The sequence below is a fragment of the Myxine glutinosa genome, chromosome 2 (assembly GCF_964187855.1).
Source record: "Myxine glutinosa chromosome 2, kmMyxGlut1.1, whole genome shotgun sequence".
NCBI lineage: Eukaryota > Metazoa > Chordata > Myxini > Myxiniformes > Myxinidae > Myxine > Myxine glutinosa.
Window position 1 is genome coordinate 265,188,675 of NC_136262.1, and position 27,774 is coordinate 265,216,448.

General features: G+C 43.7%; 1 protein-coding gene across 7 annotated transcripts in view; it reads right to left on the reverse strand.

Annotated features, from left to right (window-relative positions):
- LOC137420571 (peroxisome proliferator-activated receptor gamma coactivator 1-alpha-like) overlaps window positions 1–27,774 on the reverse strand; it is a 186,777-nt gene that overhangs the window by 17,204 nt on the left and 141,799 nt on the right. For all 7 annotated transcript variants that reach the window (XM_078772533.1, XM_078772532.1, XM_078772531.1 and 4 more), the window contains exons 5-11: window positions 13,830–14,019; window positions 13,438–13,483; window positions 13,094–13,173; window positions 10,107–10,947; window positions 9,901–10,011; window positions 9,066–9,174; window positions 4,958–5,085 (exon numbers count right to left, since the gene is read on the reverse strand). In XM_078772533.1, the coding sequence (XP_078628659.1) occupies window positions 4,958–5,085; window positions 9,066–9,174; window positions 9,901–10,011; window positions 10,107–10,947; window positions 13,094–13,173; window positions 13,438–13,483; window positions 13,830–14,019 (1,505 nt within the window). The remainder of the gene's footprint in view (window positions 1–4,957; window positions 5,086–9,065; window positions 9,175–9,900; window positions 10,012–10,106; window positions 10,948–13,093; window positions 13,174–13,437; window positions 13,484–13,829; window positions 14,020–27,774) is intronic.

Here is a 27,774-nt window from a genome sequence, read left to right on the forward strand (position 1 = left end):
CGTGGTAAGGACATCCGTATTAAAACTATTGCTCCTGTTTTCTCCTGTTTGTGTAACTGTGTTCCGGAGATGATTCCATCACAATCTTCCCTCCATAGCTTCAAAAGCAAGCGGTGCACCACCATCTTATTCCCCTCCCTTTCCACAACCTTTTCCACCCCATTAACCAGACCTAACCCAAGCCTCTTACTTTCAGGTTGGTATTTCCTCGCCTTATCTCGGTCCTCCTTCCTATCAATTAACTCCCTTGTTTCTTATGTCCAATAGGGCAAAATGGAGAAGATTGTCATGGGGCCTGCAAGGCTAACCCCTGCTCTAGCAGGGAAAGTGGCCTTAAAAATGCCTGTTGTTGTTGTTGTTGTTGTTGTTGTTTCTTATGTCCACCATTGTCGGTTTGTTGCCTTTTTCTCCTCTCCTCGACTCAATATTGTAGAGAATAAAGGCACCTTTGGGGCAGGAAGTTTTGATGAATGACGCTGTGAAGAATAATGTCCTACACTGGCCAGATAATCATCCTAAAAATTATACGCCTGCGGTGTACGAAAGCTGTCATTCTGATGGGACTGGTGTGCATCCAATGAAGGGGAATACACAGTGCCATTAAAGGTACTGCAAGAATAGACTTTGTAATAAACATACCGTACAAACTCGGTTATAGGTATAAACAAAATTCCAGATCAAATCTGAGCACCCTTATATTACAGTGCTTACAAAGGACTTCCAGTGCTTACCTGCTTCCACATTGTCTGAACAGTCAACACGATACACCATCCGCATCAGAAAGGTCATCTCGATATCTTAAAGGATCGCTGTAACCTAATTCTCCACTATTCTTCTATACCTTCCAAGTGAGAAAACCTGAAGGTTATTGAGATAAATCTGAGCCACTGCTAATGAGAAACGACTCTCTAAAGAACGATCGGCCAAAGATGAAAGTCAAGTGGAACATTAATTTGGTTGCATCATGGTTTTTCAATAGAGATGGGACAAAAACCTTTTGAAGATCGATTAACTAATCAAGATGAATGTAGCAGAAGTTCAGGATGAATGCATCAAATGTTCAGGATGAATACTTCCAATGTTCGGGATGAATACTTCAAATATTCACGATTAATCTATGAACTGTTCTGGATGCATCATCAAATGTTCAGGATGAATACATGAACAGTATAGGATGAATGATCAAATTGTTGGGTTGATCCATCAAATATTCAGGATGAGATCATCAACTGTCCAAGATTCTATCAATTGTTCAAGATGGTCCAACAAATGTTTAGGATGAGTCGATCAAATGTTCAGCATAAACACCAAAAATGTTCACGATTAATCTATGAACTGTTCAGCATGAATAATCAAATATTCAGAATCAATACACAAAATGTTCAGGATATATCCATCAACTGTTGAGGATAATTCCATCAATTGTTCAGAATGAATCCATCAATTGTTCAGAATGAATCCATCAATTGTTCAGAATGAGTACATCAATTGTTCAGAATGAATCCATCAATTGTTCAGAATGAATACATCAATTGTTTAGAATGAATACCTAAAGTGTTCAGGATGAATCTATGAACTGTTCAGGATGAATAATCAAGTGGTCAGAATGAATTCATCAAATGGTTGGGATGAATCTATCAAAAACACTAGAACGCCACTCAGTAGAGCGCATACTCCCGCCGTGGGTTTAGTTGGAATAATACGTTTCATATTCTGGATCCTGAAGAATAATAATCCCCCAAAAAATCCTGGATCCGGAATAATATCCTGAGCTTCACCAAAAACTAATCAATTCTTCCTTATCCCAAGGGCAATCATCCCACCAACTTTCATCCAAATCCGTTCAGAACTTTTCCAGATATCTTGTTCACGAACATACGAACACACACACACACACGGATGGACACGATCGAATGCGTTACTCCCTGGCGGGAGTAATAAACCTGAAAATCGCAGAGCCAGAACCAGAATTATTTATTTGGTCTGGGAAGCCCATGCGAGGTTTCTTCTTCTTCAGCCTCTCACAACCCTGGGCGAATATGCGATCTTTTTTTTTAAAGTTGGAATTTTGCCAAATCTGTTTTATTCGTTTGTTAATATACCTCAGCCATTGACAAATATGGAACTAAGTCTTCATAAGTTCATCAAATACTGACACCGCGATTGACATTCGCTGAGCTAAACGGTTATATCTCCTCTGAGGTAAAAAAAACAAACAAACAAAAAAAACAACATTTAAAGCATTACACGTATCAATCGATACATTTTATAAAACGGGGAAACCTAATACACACTTTGGTGGTTTTAAAATGACAGAATATGTCTTTATTAGAAAAAAAAAATGAACATTGAAGACGACGCTGCTAAAAAAATACACCGCTCTAACGCATAACCACGAGTTTAAACTACATTTACAACAAATATGAAAACTATTTTCATATCACAATGTTAAATATAGAATATATAGAAGATAATGTTTAAAAAAAAATGAGCCCTATCTACCAATGGCAAAAAAATCATTCAAAAAATTCCTGGATCCGGATTAATATCCTGAGCTTCACCAAAAACTAATCAATTCTTCCTTTTCCCAAGGGCAATCATCCCACCAACTTTCATCCAAATCCGTTCAGAACTTTTCCAGATATCTTGTTCACAAACACACACACACACACACACACACACACACGGACACGATCGAATGCATTACTCCCTGGCGGGAGTAATTAATGCTGAACAGATAAATGCATTAACTGTTCAGGATGAATGATTTAATAACTGCACAGGGTCAATATATTAACCGTTCAGGGTGAATCTATCAAATCATCAGGATGAAGCACCAAATGTTTCGGAATAATCCATCAAATGTTCAAGAGGAGTCCATCAAATGTTCAAGATGAATGCATCAAATGTCCAGGATGAGGCCATCAAATGTTCAGGATGAGTCCATCAAATGTTCAGGATGAGTCCATCAAATGTTCAGGATGAGTCCATCAAATGTTCAGGATGAGTCCATCAACTTGTTGGGTTGATCCATCAAATATTCAGGATGAGTACATCAACTGTCCAAGATTCTATCAATTGTTCAAGATGGTCCAAAAATGTTCAGGATGAGTCAATCAAATGTTCAGCATAAACACCTAAAATGTTCATGATTAATCTATGAACTGTTCAGGATGAATTATCAAATGTTCGGGATGAATACACGAAATGTTCAGGATAAATCCATCAACTGTTAAGGATAATTCCATCAATTGTTCAGAATGAATCCATCAATTGTTTAGAATGAATACCTCAAGCATTCAGGATGAATCTATGAACTGTTCAGGATGAATAAGCAAGTGGTCAGAATGAATTCATCAAATGGTTGGGATGAATCTATCAAAAACATGAATTGCTGAGCAGATAAATGCATTAACTTTTCAGGATGAATGCATTAATAACTGCACAGGGTCAATGTATTAACTGTTCAGGGTGAATCTATCAAATGATCAGGATGAATCACCAAATGTTTCGGAATAATCCATCAAATGTTCAGGAGGAGTCCATCAAATGTTCAGGATGAGTCCATCAAATGTTCAAGATGAATGCACCAAATGTTCAGGAGGAGTCCATCAAATGTTCAGGATGAATCCATCAACTGTTATGGATAATAACATCAAATGTTCAGACTGAATCCATCAAATGTTCAGGATGAATCTTCAAATGTTTATAAATAATCCACCAAAATGTTCAGGATGAATACATCATAAGTTCCAAATCGCATTCATGTCTCTCCTTAGTGGCAATGTCGGCACTAATGACGCCATTGATGGCCATTTGTAGTAGAATGTTTTTTCTTTGTCATTTCATTTAGTGTAAGAGGAACTGGTTATATGACAAGGTGGCAACCTTGCCTGTGAGGTATCAAATAAGGGGGTTTGATTTCCGACCTGACTATAATCTGTCAGATTGCTGTTCCGTAGACAGGGTGTTGTATCAGAGTGTGCATTCCTTTAGAGTTTAGATAGATGTTAAGTCGGGTATCCTGTCTGCTAGCATTAACAGGAGATGTTAGAGATCAATCGGTGTCTTTTGCTAACTGCACAAGGTGGTGGTAATAATTTGAGCCATTTAAGTGTGGTGGTGGTGGTGGTGGTGAAACCAGCTGACATGAAACAATTGTTGATGTGAAATACATTATATTTGTCAAGAACCTAACATTCGATGTATGAAATTTGTGTTGTTGCAGTAGATGCGTCTATTCTCCACCTGATATTTCCTCATCGCAAGGTGTGTTCATCGCAAGGTGTGTTCCACAAATGCAATCATTAACACCTATTGGTATTCGCACTCATCAAAATACCTTTCTGCTCAGTTTGCAATAACACATTTGTACAATCAGGCCTCCCCCTTATTCATGTCACTGCATGATGGTGACACCAGATTGTGTCTTCCTACAAAGCGAGATGAATGACATGTTTACCAAGCTTCTCCCATGTTCACATGTCCTTAGTGATTGTGATCTAAACAAATCCAGGAAACTCGCAAGCAAGGCCAAGCGACTCGAAACATCCAGTGGCAAGTAAAATGAAAATCATGCATCATGGCCTTCACAAGCAAACATGTTTCCAGATGATTATAGTTGTGTATGACTCGTGGGGTAATGCTGAAATGCGCATTATCTCGTCGTCTCGTTAAAGATAAACCACAGAATGTAGTTACACGGCATTCGGGATCATGAATTATTGAATAGGGAATCCTACAAATTCAAATAGGATTTCATGAACAATCATGTATGTTTTACTCGTGCGCATAATATTGTAAGGTTGCGTTATGGAGGACTTCTTCCTTCATCAATACAAATAATAATCACGATAATTTAGTAATGAGAGATGGGTGTTTACCCTGATTATTCAAGCGGTTAGAACACAACAACACCGTGGAATCTGTGAAATCAGGGAAGTTTTTTTTCCTTTACCCCTTTCCATGCGGAACGTTGGTGCCAGCCTCTGCCCGGGCAACGCCTTCGCGGTCATCTTGGGCTCCCAGCACACCTGCCTGAAGACTCTCGAAGAGGTCCACACGGTTTTTAGCCTGCGGACACGGCTGTGGAACAGACACAAACAAAACGGCACGTGTCGATGACCTGGATACTCAGGGTGTGACCAGTAAGAGCTATGGTTTCCGGGCAGAGGAGTAAACCTAGGCTGGTGTAATCGAACACTTGATGCAAAAAAATGGTGACGTGTTTTAAACTGTATTGATGAATGAAGCCATATAAAGACCCTCGAACCCATCACTCTGTCAGTAGGAATGGAAACTGAGCCAAAAGCTTCAATGCATGTTACTTAGTTGCCTTATGTCCATAGTCTGCGGACAGAGCATCGGTGCTGCCAGAGTAGTCTGCGGGCAAGGCTGACGCTGCATGGTTTTGGGAGTCACTCAAGGATGGAATTTTGGACTTGGTCAGGATACTGACAAACTTATCCCTTCATCGAAATACAATGTGGGATCTTAACGTCGACAAACTGATGCTAGCAGAATGGACACCTGGCTTCATGTCCATCCGAGAGACGGAGCACTTTGCAATGAAACGTCATGCCCGGCAAACACCATGGCGGCAGTTTATAGCTGGGTTGGAATTTGAACCCAGACTGGACAGCTGGGAGGAGACTGAGCATACCTTTTGGTGATCCTACCATCCCAACAAAAGATCAGGGTTAGGGTTAGGGTTAGGGTTAGGGTTAGGGTTAGAGTTCGGATTACCTTTTCTGCTATTTGGCAGGTGTGTTCTATCCGATTTAGAGATATTAGAGTTTGCCATGTTTGGTGTTAGGGTTAGGGTTAGGGTTAGGGTTAGGGTTAGGGTTAGGGTTAGGGTTAGAGTTCGGATTACCTTTTCTGCTATTTGGCAGGTGTGTTCTATCCGATTTAGACATATTAGAGTTTGCCATGTTTGGTGTTCCCTTATGAGCACTTGGCTTACGATCCATGGTCAATCCCTACTTACTGTGTTTATTGTAATGGCCTTGTAATTTATGTCCAAATACATTAATGTCCCATTCTTACGTGTAATTAATGTATGCTCCTACATATTAATTTAAAAAGTGGAGTTTTTTTTTGTTTTTCCAATTCATACCATTTGTGAAAACATTGGAAAGAATTGCCTCGGTGCTCCAGGCCTACACACAAAGAAAGCTTGATGCACGAGGAGTTCCATTCATGGGTTTTAGGTACAATCACACGCCGCTCATTGAGAGATTCAACGTGTTTGCAAAATACCTTTTGTCCAAATTTTGATCATCAATGTAACAGTTTGGGCCGCATTCAGTACTGTGGAGTTTGATGATCTACCACGAGCTTGATTATCTACTTTGTGAAACAATGTTCAATCAGCACATTATGGACTTGGACAATTAGAGTGCTCATCTTGTCTGAACTCGGACTCGTGTAATTTACCATGAATTCTGCTGGTTTATCACTATCGGATACATTCATCAAAACAAACTGTGTGCCTTTACAAACTTCAAAACAACACACCCAGAAATCAACAGGACTTTGTGCTTACTACCTGTTTTACTTTAACATGTATTGCAAAGGCCTAGCAGGATAGCCTAGAGTTATGTGCACTCACCTATGAGCTGCTTAGCCTGGATTTGAATCCTGATCCAGCTATAAACTGCCAATGTGTGTGCTGTCCCTCAGGTGGATATTGACCCAGTGAAGCGATCTGTCGGCATTGGTCATTGGTGGACGTTAAATACCTCAGGGTGTATTTCACAAAGAGTAGGTGAGTTATCATGGGACCCTGAACAAATTACAAATTCCTGAATAAATTATCTCTTCAACCCACACTTTGCAAGTCGAGTGTAATTGGGGGTGCCAATATGGAGCACCCACAACTTCGCTAACATGGAATACCCCCTCTCCCTCTCCCCCCCCCCTCCCCCACCAACTACACCAACATGGAGTACCCCCAAATATGCCAATATGGAGTACGTCCAACTATGCCAACATGAAATACCACTCCCCCCTTACCCCCCAACTACATCAATATGGAGTACACAAAACCATGCCAATACGGAGTAGCTCCAACAAGGCAAAAATGGATTACCCCTCCCACCCTCCCCCCCCCCCCCCCACTACACCAATATGGAGTACCCCCAACCATGCCAACATGGAATACCTCCCAACTACACCAATATGGCGTACCCCCAATTACGCCAATACAGAGTACCCCCAATTAAACCAATACAGAATACCCCAAATTACGCCAAAACGGAGTACCTCCAAATACGCCAATACAGAGTACCTCCAATTACGCCAATACAGAGTACCCCCAATTACGCCAATACAGAGTACCCCCAATTACGCCAATACAGATTACCCCCAATTACGCCAATACAGAGCACCCCCAATTACGCCAATATGGAGTACCCCCAATTACACCAATACAGAGTACCCCCAATTACGCAAATACAGAGTACCCCCAATTACACCAATATGGAGTACCCCCAATTATGCCAATACAGAGTACCCCCAAAATTATGCCAATACTGAGTACCCCCAATTACACCAATACAGAGTACCCCCAATTATGCCAATATGGAGTACCCCCAAATTACACTAATACAGAGTACCCACAATTACACCAATACAGAGTACCCCCAATTACGCGTACCCCCAGTTACACCAATACGGAGTACCCCCGATTACAGCAATAGAGCGTACCCCCAATTACACCAATACGGAGTACCCCCCCCCCCCACCCCCAATTATGCCAATACAGTATACCCCCAATTACACCAATACAAAGTACCCCCAACTACGCCAATACAGAGTACCCCAAATTACACCAATACGGAGTACCCCAAATTACACCAATATGGAGTACCCCAAATTACACCAATATGGAGTAACCCCAATTACACCAACACAGAGTACCCCTAATTACACCAATAGAGAGTACCCCCAATTACACCAATACAGAATACCCCAAATTACGCCAATACGGAGAACCCCAAATTACGCCAATACGGAGTACCCCCAATTACGACAATATGGAGTACCCACAATTACGCCAATATGGAGTACCCCCAATTATGCCAATACGGAGTACCCCAAATTACGCCAATACGGAGTTCTCCAAATTACGCCAATACGGAGTACCCCAAATTACGCCATTACAGAGTACCCCAAACTACACCAATACGGAGTACCCCAAATTACACCAATACGGAGTATCCCAAATTACACCATTACAGACTACCCCAAATTACACCAATACAGAGTACCCCAAATTACACCAATATAGATTACCCCAAATTACACCAATACAGAGTACCCCAAATTACGCCAATGCAGAGTACCCCCAATTATGCCAATACAGAGTACCCCAAATTACGCCATTACAGAGTACCCCAAATTACGCCATTACAGAGTACCCCCAAATTACGCCAATACAGAGTACCCCAAATTACACCAATACAGAGTACCCCAAATTATGCCAATAAGGAGTACCCCCAATTATGCCAATACGGAGTACCCCCAATTACGCCAATACGGAGTACCCCCAATTACGCCAATACAGAGTACCCACAATTACGCCAATACAGAGTACCCCTAAAGTGAGTTTATGGAGGCATTCGTCCACTCGTGACCTGGAAGGCTGATGATAACAATGATAATAATGATGATATGTTACAAAACTTGTGGATTTTATCACTCCAACGTTAGGATTACAGTATGGATGTTTGATGATTTCTCAGGAACTACTTCGTTGAGGTGAGGCCAGAAAATACCCTTAATGGGCCTTATGGCTCAAATACATTTTCTTGGTCTCATAGTGGAACAAATGGACAGATTTTGATGGATTTTACACCAAGTGCTGGTAAAACACCGTTACACACAAAACACAGGCCCCTGTGTGTACTATCATCATTGATGAGCTGGTCTCCACAGGAAACTATTTTCAATGTCTAATGTTCGATCACCTTTCATTTTATATTACAGTACCAATTCATATATCATATATCAATACAACAGTGCATTCCATTGATAATATGTTGAGAAAAACGTTTCACTACCTCTTCCTTCTCTCCAAGACATTCCAAACCAGAAGAAATCTGTTCCACAGGAATCTCAAGGTCCTGCCTGTGGCTTATTTCCTGTGAAACCCCATGATCCACTCCACACCTGAAACAGGAAATAAGATCAAGAGCAGTTTCACTTCCATTGCACCACCAACCCAACCAAACCTTTCAGAAAGAACACAATCTAGCCTGTGAGGTAAACATGGAGGGCCCAGGGTATGGTGGGAGGGAAGCGGGGGGTGGGGAGGGGCGGGGGGGTGGGGGGGGGGGGAGGAAGGGAGGAGACCATTGGGACTAGAAATTGAAACAGGTTTTTATGGGGTTCATATACCAGTACTTGATGAAAAAAACCCCCAAATAATGACAAATATTGGGCTCTATTTAATCCAACAACCTAGTCTTGTTGTCCTTGTGGTCACGAGATCTGTCCAAGTGGTAGTTTTATTCAAATATAAAATGTAGCTCCAAGCTATGTGGTTTAACCGAGTATCCCTGGGGGCATTAAGGGTCAAACCACAATAGGGCGGACCGGTATCACAATTGCCACATGATCTGACCAATTACATCCTCTTTGATGGTCATTTGTAAGCCATCTGGGTTTTTGCAGATAATATGATAACAGGGTGGTAATGACTCAGACTATCTTGGAGTCCAGAAGCATAGAATCCAAATCCTTCATACGACTGCCATCCTACAGCTGGATTCCAACCCACAACCACAGGGATGCCAATCAAATGACCTCACCATTAGGCCACCTAGATTTCTTGTAAAATGTCAGAGATAACCTCCAAAATGCTGGCAATAAATCCCTACCCGATGAACCACTCACCTGGTGACCTGTGTCAGGGGCGAGCGAGACCTTGAGCGCGAGCGACGTTCCAGACGAGGGGAGCAAGCACTCCGCCTGAAATGAAATTTTGAGCGCTGCCAGCGATGGTTTCTGCAACGAATGCAAAAATGTTGGTGAGGTGCTCCTTGGCACGACTGCATGTCAATACCGGACGATATTTGTGTACAGAGAATACAAGAACACACCGGGGATGGCGTCCCGCCGAGCTCACAAACTTGCGGGCCGGGTTTGGCTGCATTGAATATTGGCGAGTCCCCTGGTGGGCAGAACCGCAAGCCGAACCGGCCCAGGAGCTGGGCTCGCCGGGCCCTGCCGAATCCACATGGCTCTCTCCATCGGAGGTCACGTCACCTTGCAGACATGAGGAGTATGCGCACAACGTGGGAGTGGAACGGATGTGCCCGGTGCCTTTCAATACCACACCGAGCTCTCCGGGTCCCGATGGCCACAAACAGTAGGGATTGCCCTTTGGCCTGCGTTCTTTCCCAACTTTTTCATCATTGTCCAGGTTATAATGCACAGATGAAGAACAACGATGAACGCATCGGCCGACATCACTCCATTCCGATTGCACGTCAGCCTTGACCATGGTCCCACACGTCGGACCGGTTTCCAAGGAAGCCCATGAGGGCTGCGAGACACCGACTGTCCCCATAGCAACGACGGGGGTGAAAGGAACAGCAACAGGAGCAACAGCTGCACTACACAGAGCAGCATTAAAGGCCTGACAGTAATCATGGTCTCCAAAGAGGCGAGGGCCAGGCTTTTTCCCAGTACGTACCCCTTTTGTCACAGACATCGGTCGACCCATGGCCTTGCGAAGTTGAGTGTAAAGCTCGCTTTGTGCTAACGGGAAGCGGAGCGACACCATTGTTTGTTCTGCGGTGCTGGCCCCACGTGCGGCCATGTTGTCCGGTATTTCTGACCCATGTCCGGCACAAGGAGTATTGACCAGTGGGTTCGAACGGCACAGTACCATCGTGTCCAAGGTTTGCTTGTGTGGAGGTGTGGTGGGTGGAGTGAGGCCTAGGTGGGGAGGGGAGGACGGAGCACAGATGGGGAGGGATGAAAAGGCATACAGCCATGTTGAGCCGACTGCCAATAAAAGGCTTGGCACTTCCCGTTAAAGAAGATAAAGCACAAGCCACTTAACGTTTTTATGTCCTCCAATCAATGTGAACTTGCCCAGCATTCATTCCATCAGTTTGCCTTCTAATAAACATCACTTTGTGTGCTGAATCCTTCCATCTTCAGAAGCAGATTTATTATTTTCAGTTTGACAGCATGATCAAAGCACCAGACTCCAGGCCTTAAATTATAATTAACTCGCTCGAGCATAACCTCAATTTAAAGTACCAAAAGGAGACCGACGCATCGGTGAGTGAACACCTGAATGAATCGTACGGTGGTGGTGTTTTTCTGGCCGTGTAATTTGCGGTGTTCAGGTGACGCAAGCACATCCCACATGCCTCCGAATGTCCAAGGTGAAATATTCCGACAAGCATTTCAAAGGATACAAAGAAAACGGGCAGCACGAAAACGGCTGCGACACCACACGACTTTGCGTCGGATCAGACCGTCGCAAGACCAGCAAGCTTGGCACTCAGGCTAAGTGGTGCCGTTAAACAACAGTGACTGTCACACATTTCGAAACCCTCCTTCTCCAACCCAACCTCCTCTTATTCCCCTTCCCAAACCACAAGGCTGGTCCTGGTTGCAAACTTCCATAATGCATTATGGCAGGGACAGGGTTTCAACTGTGGGACACGGAACATTATAGTAATTTGCACGAGTCATGTCGCAGAAGGCTGCCGGTGTAAAAGTGGCTACATTTGCCAGTTTATGGAAAGACGTGAGAAGCACGTTAAAAGGAGCACTACGGAGACAGTAATACATCATGATGCGAAGGTTTCTGAAGCAGAAATGTCAGGGAAAACCAGCATTGTTTATCTCAAAAAGGAGACCCAGCCACCGAGGCCGGGCATTAATTCCCACTTTTGTTATTAATGCCTCGTCAACCATCTAATTCTTCCTACACGCAGATATTACAGCCTGCTGAGAAGGCCTTTCGCGTGGATGCTCCACTAGGCAAAGCAAAACCCTCGAGCTGAAGTCAATTAAAAGCAATGAAAGCTGAAGGTTTACGACCAGGTATGAAAAACTACGTGCGTCTCAGGTAATGTTCATAAAAGTATACAAAGCTGTTGCCTGCGATTTCAAGAAAGGCAAGTCACGTCATGGGCCTTTGGTTCTTTTGCATTAACAAAGGTCTCCATGGAGACGACTAACAAAGGAGACAATGCCCTTGGGAGCACCACTCAATTAATAGGTCAAACTGCAGCAAGACCACAAAAGAGGGTGGAAAACATGAGGCGCGGTCGAAATTTCATGGAGAAACAAAACCAATTCACTGGTCTCGTGAAGTCGTTACCAATTAACATCGGAACAAGTGCGGTGAGGTTATGTCATTCGAGTCGATGACGCAAGTAGCCAAGGAAATTGGACAATGAGCGGTAAGTATTACTCAGGGAAAAATCCAAATGTGGATTCCTGCTGAGCTTACAGAAAGAATCATAATAGAGAGATTGAATTGAGGCACACGTCATTCAGGGAGCAAAGTGCCACCTTCCTGCCACTGCACAAGGACATTTTGGAAAATGCGTTTCGAGCCGATAACATCTCATCCAATGGTGGGGTCCTTTTGTGGAATGCCGAAGAAAGCCTTTACACAAATCCACCAATTATTGAACCCCTCAAAGGTTCAATCAATCGCGGATTTAAAATTCCATTTCTAGCATAGAGGCCAATAAGCCGTCACACCGGCTGGGAGACACGACGAAGGAACAACACAAGATCCCGGAACCTCGACGACCGAAAGAACCCGCTGGCATCGGCCATTCGCGGCCACCAAATTAGTCCCGGGAAGCCGCTTCCTGCCTCGTTTGCCTTTGTGCCAAATAGTTGTGACAAGTATAAAGCGTTGCATCTGCTTCCACGAGGAATAGCTTACTTAATGGCCAGTTTGAGCTTGCCCACAGCCGCTGGGAGATTTCTCCAAAGTACCTGCTCGGTGCCGCAGCTGAGCTGTAGGATTCCCTGTGCCGTGAAACCCCCCGCCTCACTTGGATGCCATTTTACAGACCTCCGCTTTCTAACGGTCTCCATAGATTACCGGCAGTGCTGCAGAGCTCGGAGCTCAACGTTCGCTCCAGAGATCTATTCTCAAATGTTGATGCAAAACTCTTCGCATCTCTGGAATGAAATCAAAAGAAAAAAAAAGTTTTCCCATTACAAGGCGGAATCTATGCACCTTCGAACTTAACACAAAGTTGACAGCGCGCTTACCAATGCCACTGCTAACTGGATTAGAATAGTGCTTCACATGTTCAGTTATGTTTGAAGGTTCCTAATCCTTTGACTCTTTAACCATCGCTCTGAGTCAGAAGGCACAACATGTGTGCCAGTAATGCCCCAAGTACAAACCCAAAACCACGTGATTTCTGCTGAGATACTTACCCTGGTGATTCTGGTGTCAGTGGCAGCACCAAACTGGAGGGTTTCGCTGCAAAACAGCATCAAAAACATCCATTAACAAAAAGATAATCAACAGCCTAATTTTTCAAACAAAAAAGTCCCCAACCATTAAGGGCTTGCCTTTAGCTTTTGGTTTCTTTCTTTGCACTTCCCCTGTCCCCACAACCCAGAGATTCTGACCGGTGTGGCCTGGTTGCATTCTCCATTACATACACGAAGCTCATTGGAGGACTGACGACTACGCGGAGAACAACAGCCACGTTGCAACAAGGCGAGGCAGACTGTGGCCGGCTACAGCAGCAGACCTCAAGGCAATGGGAAAAGCTTGTGGCCCTGCACAATGGTGGTGGAGAGGCACCTCCACTATCCCTTACCGTGCTGGCAAGTTGGAAGCTTTGACTGGGGTGCGGTGGAAGGCAATGTGCACGTGGCCTTTCGACGCTGTCGGTCTCTACCAGCCCAAGCCTTAGGGTGAGACAGTGAGGACGAGATGTCGTCGGTGCACAGGTGGCGTAGCAGCTCCGAGCAAGAGGGGGAAGTACAGTCCTTTAGTAGGGCCTGAGGCTGGGGTTGGGAGTCACAGGCATTTCCACATAAGTTTAAAAACCAAAGAGCTCTGCATTGATCTGATCCCCCTGTTAGATGTTTACTACCGATAGAACCCGAAGCAGGTGTAAATCAGAATGGGTTTTAATGGAGACGAGTGATAAGCCATACACTAGTCTTGCAGGAAATTTTTAATTTGCTTTGAGTACCAGTGAGCTTGTGCTAGTGAAAAATATCATGGAATTGTGCACATACACATTGCGGATCGGCCAGTTAGTGTCATTTCCTCTCTCTAAGATGGTCCAATGTTTCTGCTCAAATTCAGGCAATGATAAATTCAAGAGTGAGCTTGCTACACCTTATCTATCCTGTCGCCATGGGAAATAAGTGCTTCAGAACAAATGTCATATTAGTAATGATGTTAAGCTCCAGCAAGCTGGGTAAGGGTCCAAGCTTTATAATATTCATCTATTCATTCGTGTGCAGCACCTAGCTGCTGGTTGAATCATTTATTGGACCTCGGCTGTGCCACAGATACAATGCTTCCTGTAAGTTTGGGCAAGAATTGGGAATTTATCCAGGATGCCGGTGAGAAATCACATCATCTTTGTGAAAAGCACTATGGGATCTATATTATCCACCAGTAACCAATGCTAGTATCCTGGTCCGCAGACAAACGGCCCATCCGAGGGATTCGGAGATACAAAACCGGGTCTGCGAAATACCTTACAGTTTGGTGAAGAATCGAAACCAGATACCTCTATTATACTGCACAGTGCAAGGATCTCGACATCAAAGGTTTGCGAACGACTACACCCCAGTCTTTAGCCATTTTATATCAGTTATCCCAATGCAATGAAAAGCACTATGGGATCGATATTATCCACCAGTAACCGCAAAGCATGGACAACTTGTGGTATCGATGAGTGTAGGCTAAGCAAATGAGACGAGGTGCAATTCACTCTGTGTGTCGAAATGGGATAAATTAAGAGTCGAAAGTATCCGCAAAAATCATTCCGAGCTTGGTGTCCGGTCCAATGATCCAAATGATTATACTCTATTAACATAGACAGGGAGGCCGAAGAAAATATGTCCTCGAGGTTCACATACAAGTGCAAGTGCTTTCATAAGCATGACAAGGAATTCAGACATCTTCCATGATCACTCCATTGCCAATATCCCCATTCTCCTTAGAATTATTAGGATGGGCCTAATTAGATCATATATCCAATCCTGGTCGAGATGCTCCATCCTGGTTCAACGATGTGATAACAAACAATGACATTATGGACGAACATCCATTGACACGGGTTGCAGCACTTTGTGGAGTCGAGGCAATGTTGTGTTTGTCATGCGAGTAAATTATGGCAAAGGTCAAAATTATAAACAGTACTGTTCCAGATATTATGTACCATTCCCAAAATGGATTTTCCCAATTTCTTTGATGATGAGCCATGATAGCAAATAACTTATTTTGTTCTGCTCATGATGTGAATGGAGACAGTAGCACACATCCCTTGACTTTTTTACATTTTGTTGTTACAGTGCCAATTTAAAATGGATTTAATTTAGATTTTGTTGTCACTGATCGACACATAATACACCATATAATGTCAGAGTGGAATATTTTTTGTTTTTTAAAAAGATTTTACGAAAGAATTAAAAACAAGTACAAACACATTCAAAGTACACCGCCCCATGCCAAATAAAAAATAACATATCCTCCAGTGTGCGGCATTTCCAGGGTGCCTCCGTCTCCTGGCGATGCCACCATGCAGTACATGGAGATGAAATTGGGAGGGAGCATTGTACAATTATTGATTGATTAATTGTGTAAATAAAATAAATAAATATCATAAAATCATACAATAATTAATTTCTTAACCAATTGGCTAATAGCATACCTAAACCGCAAGTGTTTCATCCGCAGCTGCAACTTTTTGAAAATTCATTAAATAATTTATTGAAAATAATTAAAATAATTAATCGATGAATTGATTAATCAATAAATCAAAAGTACCCTTTATAGCCAAAGCACTTGGTCACTGTTGTGTCCAAATATCAGCTTCCTGGCTCAAAGGTGCCTGAGATATTGCCCAGATGAGAAAGAAAATAAATAAGTGATTAATATAATCGGTGTGTGAAGTTATAATGTGCACCTTGGAAGTTTCTCGGTGTTTATCTTTCATAAATTAATCATCTGTTTGCTGCGTCGCGAGCGATTTGAAATCGAAGTTAAGTAATTGTTCCCATTTGTATTTTCGTTATAACTGTATTTATTTTATGGTGTGTGTACGTATATTGTGTCCCGAGGAAGATTTTCGGTGCAAATCTTTCATACCTGTATTGAAAATCGTGTTAATTTGTGTTGTGTCTTGAGGCCTTGTACAGTGTACAACCTTGAGGCTTTGTTTTTCTCTCAGCGGTCCGTGGTTTGTGATCCAATAACTTTCGTTCTCTGTTTTCCCAGTCTTTTCACCCCATAGCCTACTTCCTTGTGTAAATCTCAACTCAAAAAAAACAAAAAAAAAACATTTCCTTCTCTGTTCTTATTCTTTGTTCTCATTCGTTGATTCATTCTTATTCGTTCGTTCTTCTACCACGTGTTTCTCCCCCATTTCCCCAGATAGTTTTCACTGTTATTAACCTTCAATGTTTACACTTTCCCCTCAAGTTCTGTATTCCGTCATATATTATAACACCTTTTTCTTCTTCTTCTTTAAAAGGCTGCTTTCGACTTGCTCACCAAATCTATTCATCCCAAAAAAAAATTCCATCTCCTATAGTGCCTTTTTTCTACATTCCCTAAACTCTCCTGCACTCCATCCTCCATCCAGCGTCCTTAAACGTATTTTTAACTCGAAGGTCACAAGAAACTCATTTTGCAATAAATGTTCGTTTCCCATTAATCGTACACTTTCTAAAATCCAATCTCACCCCTCCCCTCCAAATCTTCCCCATAACCCCTCCCCTCCAAATCTTCCCCATCACCCCTCCCCTCCAAATCTTCCCCATCACCCATCCCTTTCAATTCTTCCCCATTTCCCCTCCCCTCCTAATCCTCCCCATCACCCATCCCTTTCAAATCTCCCCCCTTGCTCCCTCCCTCCTAAACTACCCCTCACCCCTCCCCTCCAAGACTCCCCCTCGCCCCTCCCCTCCTAGACTCCTCCCTCACCCCTCCCCTCCAAATCTCCCCCATATCACATCCCTTTCAAATCCCTCCCCTTGTCCCTTCCCTCCCAAACTCACCCCTCCCCTTCAAATCTCCCCACCCTCATTTCTTCTCAATTTCCCCCCTCTCACTTCCCCTCCTCAAAGCGTCCTCCCCGCTTCTTCCCCCTTCCAACTCTCACCTCCATCTCCCCCAACCTTCTGCCTCGCTCTTCCCCCTCCTCAAATAACACCTCATTGTGCCTCACCCAATCACCATCAAACCTTTGTCCGCCCCATCCTTCCCTTTCACCGAGCTATTCTGAAATCTCTGACACACCTTCAACAGCTCTCCCCACCTCTTCCACCTCTTCCGCATCTTACCCTACCCCTCCTCCCCCCTGTTCTGTATCCGATGCTCCCCCTTCCTCTTCATTAACGGTATGGGCCTCAAACATCCGGGGCCTTCGTTCAAACTTAACTGATCTCTCCATACAGGTTGCTTCTGTCAAACCAGACGTGATCTGCTTAACAGAAACTTTCCTCCTTCATGATGTCTCTGATTCCTTAGTATCTCTCCCGGGTTACTCCCTCCTCCGGTATGATAGACCTGAGCCTCGTCCTGGAGGTGGGGTTGCTATCTTTATCAAAAACTCTCTTCCTCACTCGCCCTGCACTGCACTCTCTCCACCTCACCCCCAGGAATACCTCTGGCGACGGCTTCCCCTTCGCTCCCACCTCTTATTCATATGTGTGTTGTACCGTCCACCAAACAGTGATGACTCCATCTACATCTCGCTGTCTGATAATATGGACCAACTTCTATCTACTCATCCCAACTCTCTCTTCCTCATATGTGGTGATTTCAATTGTCACCATGCCAGTTGGCTGGGTGCGGGTATCGCTCTCACCAGCCATGGCTCCTCAGCAAAGGACTTCTGCGACTCACTGGGACTGACACAATCTGTAAATTTCCCGACCGGGATCTCATTCAACGGAGCATCTTCTCTTCTGGACTTGGTTATGACTAACTTCCCTGAAAATGTCTGCTGCTCTTCTTCTGCTCCATCGGATCAGCTGATCATTGGATCATCATCGTTAAAGTGGACATCTCTCTGACCATTCTCAGGGAGCCTGCTCAGCGTCGACGAGTCTGGCATTTCACTCAGGCCAACTGGCACGGTCTTCAAGCAGCCATCAATCATCTGGACTGGTCTCCCATCTCTACCACCTCTGACATCAACTCATCCTGGGAATTCTTCCAAAGTAATTTGCTCTCTCTCATGCGCAGATTTATCCCATCTCGTCTTCAGTTGTCATACCCCTCCTCCCGTCCATGGTACACGGAATCTTGTGGTGAGGCTGTTGCCCAGAAACAACTTGCCTTCGTCTCCTGGAAAGCAAATCCAACGGAAGGAAATCTCATTTCCTTTCACAAAGCCCGAAACAAGTGTGTGTCCACCCTCTGGAGAGCCACGAAACAATATCTCTCTGTTCTCAAGGCCGAACTCTCTTATCTGTCTCCCTCTTCCAAATCCTGGTGGCATCTGGTCAAATCTGTTTCTGGTGTTTGTTCCCCCTCCATCCCCTCCCTTACCTCAAACGGCTACACAGCTGACTCCGCACATGAAAAAGCTAAATGCCTCAACTCTGTGTTTGCCTCTAAATCTTGTGTCCCAAACCCATCCCTCTCTGTACCCACCATACCCAGTCGTACCCAGCTGCTCCTGGACTCCGTGTCCTTTCCTCCTGACAAGGTGGAAAAGTTTCTGTCAACCCTCGACTCTGATTCTGCAACTGGACCTGACGGCATCAGCCCACGGGTCCTAAAATCCTGTTCTTCTGCTCTTTCACTCCCTCTCTCTGTTCTCTTCACCCTCTCTTTTGCTCAAGGTCAACTGCCATCTGCTTGGAAATCAGCCAACATCACCGCTTTGCACAAAAAAGGTGCAAAAACAGATCCTAGCAACTACAGACCAATCAGCCTGCTCCCAATCATCAGCAAAGTCATGGAATCCATCATTGCTTCGGATATGAAATATTTCCTCTTCTCCAATGGCTTGATCTCTGATCATCAATTTGGTTTCAGACCAGGTCACTCTACTCTGGACATGCTGCTTCTACTGTCTCAACAATGGATGGAGGTCCTCAATGCCAAACAGGAAATTAGAGATGTCTCCCTCGACATATCACATGCCTTCGATATGGTCTAGCACCCCGCTCTGCTCACCAAACCCTCCTCCTTTGGTATCCATGGAAATCTCCATGCATGGCTTGTGGACTTCCTCTCTGATCGTAGTCAACGTGTGGTCCTGAATGGATTTCTCTCATCTCCCCTTCCTGTTCAGGCTGGAGTTCCCCAAGGCAGTGTTCTGGGCCCTGTGCTTTTTCTGGTCTTTATCAATGATCTCTCCGACTCTCTGGAAAATCCTCTCTATCTCTTTGCTGATGACTCCACTCTCTGCTGCTCCATTCCTCTTCCCTCAGATCGGCAGTCTGCAGCCTCCTCACTCTCTGAAGACTTGGACAAAATCACAGACTGGTCAAACAAGTGGAACATGTCTTTCAATCCTGACAAATCTCACACTCTTACTATGTCTCTCCGAAAAGATCGACTGGACAACCCTCCCATCTACTTTCTCAACAATCCTCTCCAAGAAGTTCTGTCGCTCAAGCTTTTGGGTCTCACTATCTGCCATGATCTTTCTTGGGAAAACCACATTTCCAAGCTGGCCTCCAAAGCCAGTCGCCAACTGGGCATCCTCCGTCGTGCGAAGTCCTTCCTCGGCACACCTGAGCTCCTCACCACATACATGGCTTTCATCCGCAGCTCAATGGAATACTGTTCTCCCCTATAGGCCGGTGCTCCTGCCTCACACCCAGCTCGGCTTCATGCTGTTGAAACCAAAGCTTTCAGAATTATTGGAATCTCCCGCGATGAAGCTATCTCTGAGGGCCTTTCACTCACTCACCGCAGGCAGTGGTCTTTCTGTCTTCTACCGACTCCTCTCCGGCCTTGCACCCCCAGCTCTCTCTGTGCTCTGTCCCCCAAATATTCCTACAGGTCGCACAAGATCTGCCAGCAACCCTCTGATGGTTAAACTGCCGAAATCTCGGCTCTCTGCTCACCTTCACTCTTTCATTCCCCTTTTTTCACGCCTCTGGAACAAACTCCCCCACTCCCTTCAATCCCACTCCTCCCTCAAGGTCTTTAAAACAGCTGTTCACCACCATCTCTTATCTTCCCCCATCGAAAAACCTTGATCTTTTCTACCCCCGCTAATTCACCCCAGATCCACCTTGTTTGAAATTCCAACTTCTTTCCTGGAAGTCCTGGCAGTGTCCATATGTTTTATACCTCTCCCACCCCCCCCCCTTCCCATGCCTCCCCGTCCCCCCCCCCCCCCAAAGCCCTCTCCCTCTCACAGATCTCTCAATGTCTCCATGTCTCTCGGTCCCTGCTCTCAAATGTTGTGTTCGTGTCCTTCCCCCTCACTCCCCATCTTGTCTACCGCTCCCGATGTTATATGTTTTATGTGTTGGTTTGTCTTTCTGTGTGATTAATGTTCGCTCTTTCACGAGCCTCGATTTTGTGTACAAAAAAAAAAAAAAAAAAAATCTCTTATCTTCCCCAATCCAAAACCTTGATCTTTTCTACCCCCACTAATTTCACCCCAAATCCACTTTTTTGATGTGACTTTTGACTTCTTTCCTGGAAGTCCTTGGTGTCCTTGCGTTTTATACCTATCCTGCCTCCCCCCAGGCCCTCTCCCTCCAAAAACATCTCCCGATGTCCCTGCTCTCAAATGTTGTGTTTGTGTGCTTCCTCCCCTTCTCTCCCCATCTTGTCGACCGCTCCCCTTTTTATATACTTTGTTTGCTTGTTTGTTTGATTTGTTTGTTTGATAAATGTTAGCTCTTTCACGAGCCTCGACTCTGTACACAAAAAAAAAAAATAATAATAATAATAATAATAAAATTATTAATTAATTGGCTAAAAGAATACCTAAAACACTACCGTTTCATCCAAATATGTAACTTTTTGAAAATTAATTAACAATATAATTAATCGCTTAATTGATTAATCAATAAATAAAAAAATGCCAAAATATAGCAAGATCACTTGGTCATTGTCTTGTCCAAATATCAGCCTCCTAGTTCAAAAGGGGCCTGAGATATTTGCCGAGATGAGAAAGGAAATAAACTAGTGATTAATAAATCGATAATAATGAAGTAATCAATAAACGAATTGATTAAACAAACAAAAAAAAATACGGTTTTGCCAAAGCACGTGTGCACTATTATGCCCAAATTTCAGCTTCCTAGCTCAAAGGATGGCTGAGATATCGCCTGGACAAACAAACAAGAAAACAAGAAAGAAACCGGAGTGAAAACTGAGTACTTCCTTTCAGCGCATGTCATCGCCGGGCCCCATTCGGTGCCCGGCGATGATGTCATGCAGCACCTGGGGATGGAAAATGAAATACAGAAATATCTGGATTCAACCCCCTGAGCCTGAGCCCCTGATTCAACTTACATAAGTATTCAACCCCCTGAGCCAATACTTCATAGAATCACCTTTTGCAGCGATTACAGCTTCGAGTCTTTTTGGGCATCTCTGTATCATCTTTGCACATCTGGATTTGGGAGTTTCTCCCATTCTTCCTTGCAGATTTGCTCAAGCTCTGTCAAGTTTGGTGTGGAGCGTTGGTGAACAGCACGCGGTCCACCAGCAATGCCCTCCTAGTGAAACGACCTAAAATCCAGAACCACTCCTCACCACTCATTTATTCTTTTTGTTCCTGCCTGTGGAACAACGTTCCATACACATAATTGAAGCCTTCAATCTCATTCTTCCCTCCAGGTTTTCAAGACATCGTTTCACCACCATCTGAAGTCATCCCCCATCCAAAATTATGATTTTTTTCTACACATGTTAATCCACCCCCACCCCTCCCAAACATTTTGCTTATGTATCCATCTTGTCCACCCTTTGCGTTCTCCTTTACCCCTCATCGTTACCTGCATCCCTTGTTTGTCTGTATCCATATATTTTCTCCGTCCACCCTGCTGTTGGTGTTTTCCCTTTCTCCCGTTGTTCCCTTTGTTATGTTGTGTCATGATTTGTTCTGTGTGTATAGCTCTTCCATGAGCCTGGACCATATAGCAAAAAAAAAAGAATATATATATATACTTTATCCCATTCAAACAATGCCCCCATATTCGTGGATTTGACATTCGCGGCATTCTCCAGGAACGTATCCCCTTCATGTATATACACGACACACGTGTATTGCTGGGCATGTCGCTTGGTGACAGGAATGCTACGAATGGGGGGGAGGGGAGATGAGAGAGAAGGGGGAGTAGTGGGAGAAGTGAGGTGGAGGGAGAGGGGAGGGAGAGGCTGGGAGGAGAAATAGCAGGAGGATGGGGGGGGAGGAGAGATAGCAGGAGGATGGGAGGGGGGAGGGAGCAGGAGTGAGCAGGAGGATGGTGAGGTGGAGCAGGAGACGAGGGATAAAGGGGGCAGGAGGGGAGGGGAGTGGGAGAAACGGAGGGAGAAGGAGGCAAGGGAGAAAGAGGGCAGGAAGGGAGGGGAGTGGGAGAAAAGGAGCAGGGGGAACGATGAGGGGGGTGGAGCAGATGGGAGCAGGAGGATGGAGGAGAGCAGGAGGGAGAAGGAGGATGGGGAGGGGGGGAGAGCAAGAGGGAGCAGGAGGGTGAGGGAAAGTAGGAGGCTGGGGAGAGGGAGCTGGAGGGTGCAGGAGGATGGTGAAGGGGGAGAGCAGGAGGGAGCATGAGGCTGGGTAGGGGGAGAACATACCCCCAGCCTGTGTTCCTCAGGCACAATTGTTAATCCGACGTGTTGAACATCATGGGGCCAGCACCGCTGGTCTCCATCAAAATACCCCCCTGTCACGAGTAAATTCCACCCATCGCATCGCTGAATATGAAGGAGGGATCTTCTTTGTCTTCTTTTTAAATTTTACGGCGTTTTCAGAGCAATACGCCATGCACCCAGACATAACAGCAGTGAACAAAGTAGCATTTAGGTAATCTATAGCTGAGTTTCTTCGCAGCACTTTCCGAGTTTGAAGAAGATTCATTATCAGTGACTGAGTTTGTAATGCTCTCCGAGTTTGAAGAAGAGGAATTATCAGAAGCAGCATTTCTCTGTAATGTTTTCTGAGTGTGAATAAAAAGTTTCTCGTTGAGTTTGAAGAAGATCTGGGTGGTGTATTTTGCCTAAAATGCAGGGGGTAATAAAAATGGAGTGAAGTTGATGTTTTGGCAATCTCATGAGTACCGGTAGCTGAGTTTCTCCGTCATACTTTGAAGAAGAAGCGCCAATGCTTTGTTCATGCTGTTTCTCCATATTCTGTTTGTTTACAATCACAATGAAATTATGACAAATGAGAATAAACTTGAAGCATTTTGCCACTTGAACAAACACCCCATCCTACGGATGTGTGAATTAAGTCAACAGTGTAAAATGAGAACAACCTTGCTTACATAAATACACTTAGTTATAAGAATCACTAATGTTGTTAAACTTTTCCGATTTCACTCCAGATTTCGATACTTATTTAGTCTACAGGATCCGATCCTCAAATCAGAATCAAGATTTTGATTGTATGCTTTTATTAGTCCATGAGAGTAGATAGTGTTTCCAAGGTGAGTTATGTTTGAATAGGCCGAAACAAAATGGCGGCATAAGAACCCAACAATGTCACAGAGGGCTGACCAAGTGAATGCACCGCCATTTTGGTGAGGCTTATTCTGTTTTTTGTTTTGATTTTTTTTGCGAAGACACTCCCTAAATTATCTTCAAAAAGGGGGTTTAAACAACAAAAACACCCAGTTTTCATTCATGCACACAATTCGAGTTTGAGAAGTATGCATGCAACGTTTGGGGCCGCTAGTTTTCCTGGTTTTGGAGTTATGGAGGACACACACACAAACACACTGCTTTTATATATTTTAAATTTTTATGCAGAAAGTATTCAGACCCCTTCACTTTTTCACATTTTGTTATGTTGCAGCCTTATGCTTAAATCGTATTATCGCTGAAATCGTATTATTATATAATCGTATATTATATCACCTTCATCTATCAATATTGTTGAAATGAAGATCAAATAGCTGTATGTTGAAATATGTTGAAAAAGTCAAAACTTTACATGGGGTGTACTTACTTTTTCACGTGACTGTATATATACACACACTAGTGGGGTATGCTTACATGTTGTGTAAGCAATAACAGACCATGCTTCATACGTAGCTACATAATAAATAGAAGCTTTATGATTATAAGCAAGCATCACTGAACTGCTGCTTGATATCAAATTAATTTTATGTGTTTATTAACTCAACTGGACTATGTCCAGCTGAGTTTTTGTCGACACCCAGTGTCCGTCGTCCGTCTGTCGTCTGTTTGTCTGTCTGTCTGTCTGTCGTCTGTAAACAATTCGATGTCTACGCTCTAAAAGTCACAAATATTGATTAAATCTGACGAAACTTGTTATGCAGCATCTTTAAGACATAAACTAGTTTGGGATTGCATTTGGGGGTTGCACGCCAAAAATGGGCGCGGCAGGGCGGCCATATTGAAAAATCAATTTTTGTCATATATTTTTAGCACATATAAACTATAAAGTTTGTGGTTCTATTATGCATATTCTAACCATATTGATATAGATCAGTTGAGTTCAGGTTCCCTGGAACCTCTAGTTTAAGTTTATGTATGCACACACACAAACACACACATACACACATATATATGTATATATATATATATATATATACATATATATATATATTATATATATATATATATATATACGTATATATATATATATATATATATATATATATATGTATATATATATATATATATACATACATATATATATATATACAGTATATATATATATATATATATATATATATATATATATATATATATATATATATATATATATATATATATATATATACATACATACATATATATATATATATATATATATATATATATACAGACTTGGCATTTAATATGGAATATTTTTTTTATTCTTGACTTGGGTTTACTTTCTGAACTCAGTATATCAATCTGGTGAGTTTCTTTTACGCTTCGGTGATTTCTTTGTCAAAAGAACCATGTCACTGATTGTCTTTCGCAGCAAGAAGTCAATAACAGGATAATATCACAGGTGGCGTGACAAAATGTAAGGACAGGTACATTTGACGATTGGCTTCACAATCGGGTATATAAGGGTTGTTGGTTCTGTATTAGTGGAAAACAACTGCTGCACATCTACAAAAGTTATTGCCGCTTCCTCTGGAGATGGTCCGTCAACTTGACAATGCTGTTTGTCATGGAGTGGTGGCTTTACGAAATTCCGGCATGAAACAGCGTGCTATTGCTTGGCAGTGTGGCATCACTCAAGGTCAGGTGTCAAAGATCCTGAAAGGAAATGCTCAGAGGGGTATCGCTACTCCAATACCGAGGCCAGGACGTCCCCGCATAATCACAAGGAGAGATGATCGCCAGCTGCACCGGTTAATCTCCAATGGCCGTACCAAGTCAGCTAATCGGATTAGGGCTGAGTGGCAGCAACTGACAAATGTGCCTGTATCCAGAAGGCTAGTCAACCAACGACTGGTTCAAGCAGGCTATCGTGCCAGGCGTCCCCTGAGAAAGCCACGCCTGACCAGACAACACAGCCAGCGCCGATTGCAATGGGCCAGAGAGCACCGTCAATGGCAGCCAGGACACTGGTATCATGTGACCTTCAGTGACGAGTCGAGATTTCTGGTCTATCGTCAAGATGGCCACGTCCGAGTGTGCAGACAAGTGCATGAAGCCTACAACGAAGATTTTATAGTGCCAAGAGTCCAAGCTGGAGGTGGTGGGGTGACCGTTTGGGCTGCTTTTCATGCAGGGGGAAAACTGACCTGGTTGTTCTGAATGGAAACCTGAACCAGTTCAAGTACAGGGTCATTCTGGAAGAAGCATTGCTTCCATTTGCTCGTACAGCCTTTCGAGGAAACTTTGTCTTCCAAGATGACAATGCACAGCCTCATCGTGCTCGCATGATTCAACACTTTCTTGTTGACCATGGTGTCGAGCATATGGAGTGGCCTGCCATGTCCCCGGATATGAATCCGATAGAGAACTTGTGGGCAGAATTAACGCGTCAAATCGATAACTTGGTCCAGCAGCCCACCACTGTGCGTGAATTGCAGCAGACTATTGTCACTGCATGGCAAGTGATTCCTGTCCAAACCTTGGCAAATCTCATGAACAGCATGCCTCGACGTGTACGTGCTCTACTGAATGCTCGTGGGGGTTACACGAAGTACTGAACTGTAATTTTACTGTCCGTAATCGCAGTCATGATTAAACTTTTGTTTTTGTTGAAATTTTTTTTGGCTCACGTGTAAAATAAAGAGATACTTCTGGAAAACGTACAGAAGTTTAACACATTACTGTCCATGAATTGAGTTCGATATCACTTCACATCACTTTCAAGGATCAATTTATTTGCTTCGAAATGTCAAATGTGGTTTTTGTTTCTCTTAAAGGTCACATTAACAAAATCTAGAATAATTTCAACATAATTCCAAATGAACTTTTGGTTCGAAGTCATCTTGAAAAGTAAGTTCACCCCCACAAAAAAAATATTCCATATTAAATGCCAAGTCTGTATATATATATATATATATATATATATATATATATATATATATATATATGTATATATATATATATATATATATAATGAAAGTAGCAATCATATGTGTGGGAAAATTACATGCTTGTTCAGGGTCACCCAAATAGCTCAGATGGCAGAGCACTGGTATGGTTTTCTAGATGACCTTTTTTTTTTTCTTTTTTTTTTGTATACAACATCGAGGCTCGTGAAAGAGCGAACATTAATCACACAGAAAGACAAACAGACACATAAAACAAATAACATCGGGAGCGGTAGACAAGATGGGGAGAGAGGGGGAAGGACACAAACACAACATTTGAGAGCAGGGACCGAGAGACATGGAGACATGGAGAGATCTGTGGGAGGGAGAGGGCTTTGGGGGGGAGGCATGTGAAGGGGGGGAGGCATGTGAAGGGGGGGAGGCATGTGAAGGGGGGGGGGGTGGGAGAGGTATAAACATATGGACACTGCCAGGATTTCCAGGAAATAAGTTGGAATTTCAAACAAGGTGGATCTGGGGTGAATTAGTGGGGGTAGAAAAGATCAAGGTTATGGATGGGGGAAGATAAGAGATGGTGGTGAACAGCTGTTTTAAAGACCTGGAGGGAGGAGAGGGATTGAAGGGAGTGTGGGAGTTTGTTCCACAGGCGGGAGAAAAGAGGAATGAAAGAGTGAAGGTGAGCAGAGAGCCGAGATTTCGGCAGTTTAACCATCAGAGGGTTGCTGGCAGATCTTGTGCGACCTGTAGGAATATTTGGGGGACAGAGCACAGAGAGAGCTGGGGGAGCAAGGCCGGAGAGGAGTCGGTAGAAGACAGAAAGACCACCTACCTGCCTGCGGTGAGTGAGTGAAAGGCCCTCAGAGATAGCTTCATCGCGGGAGATTCCAATGATTTTGAAAG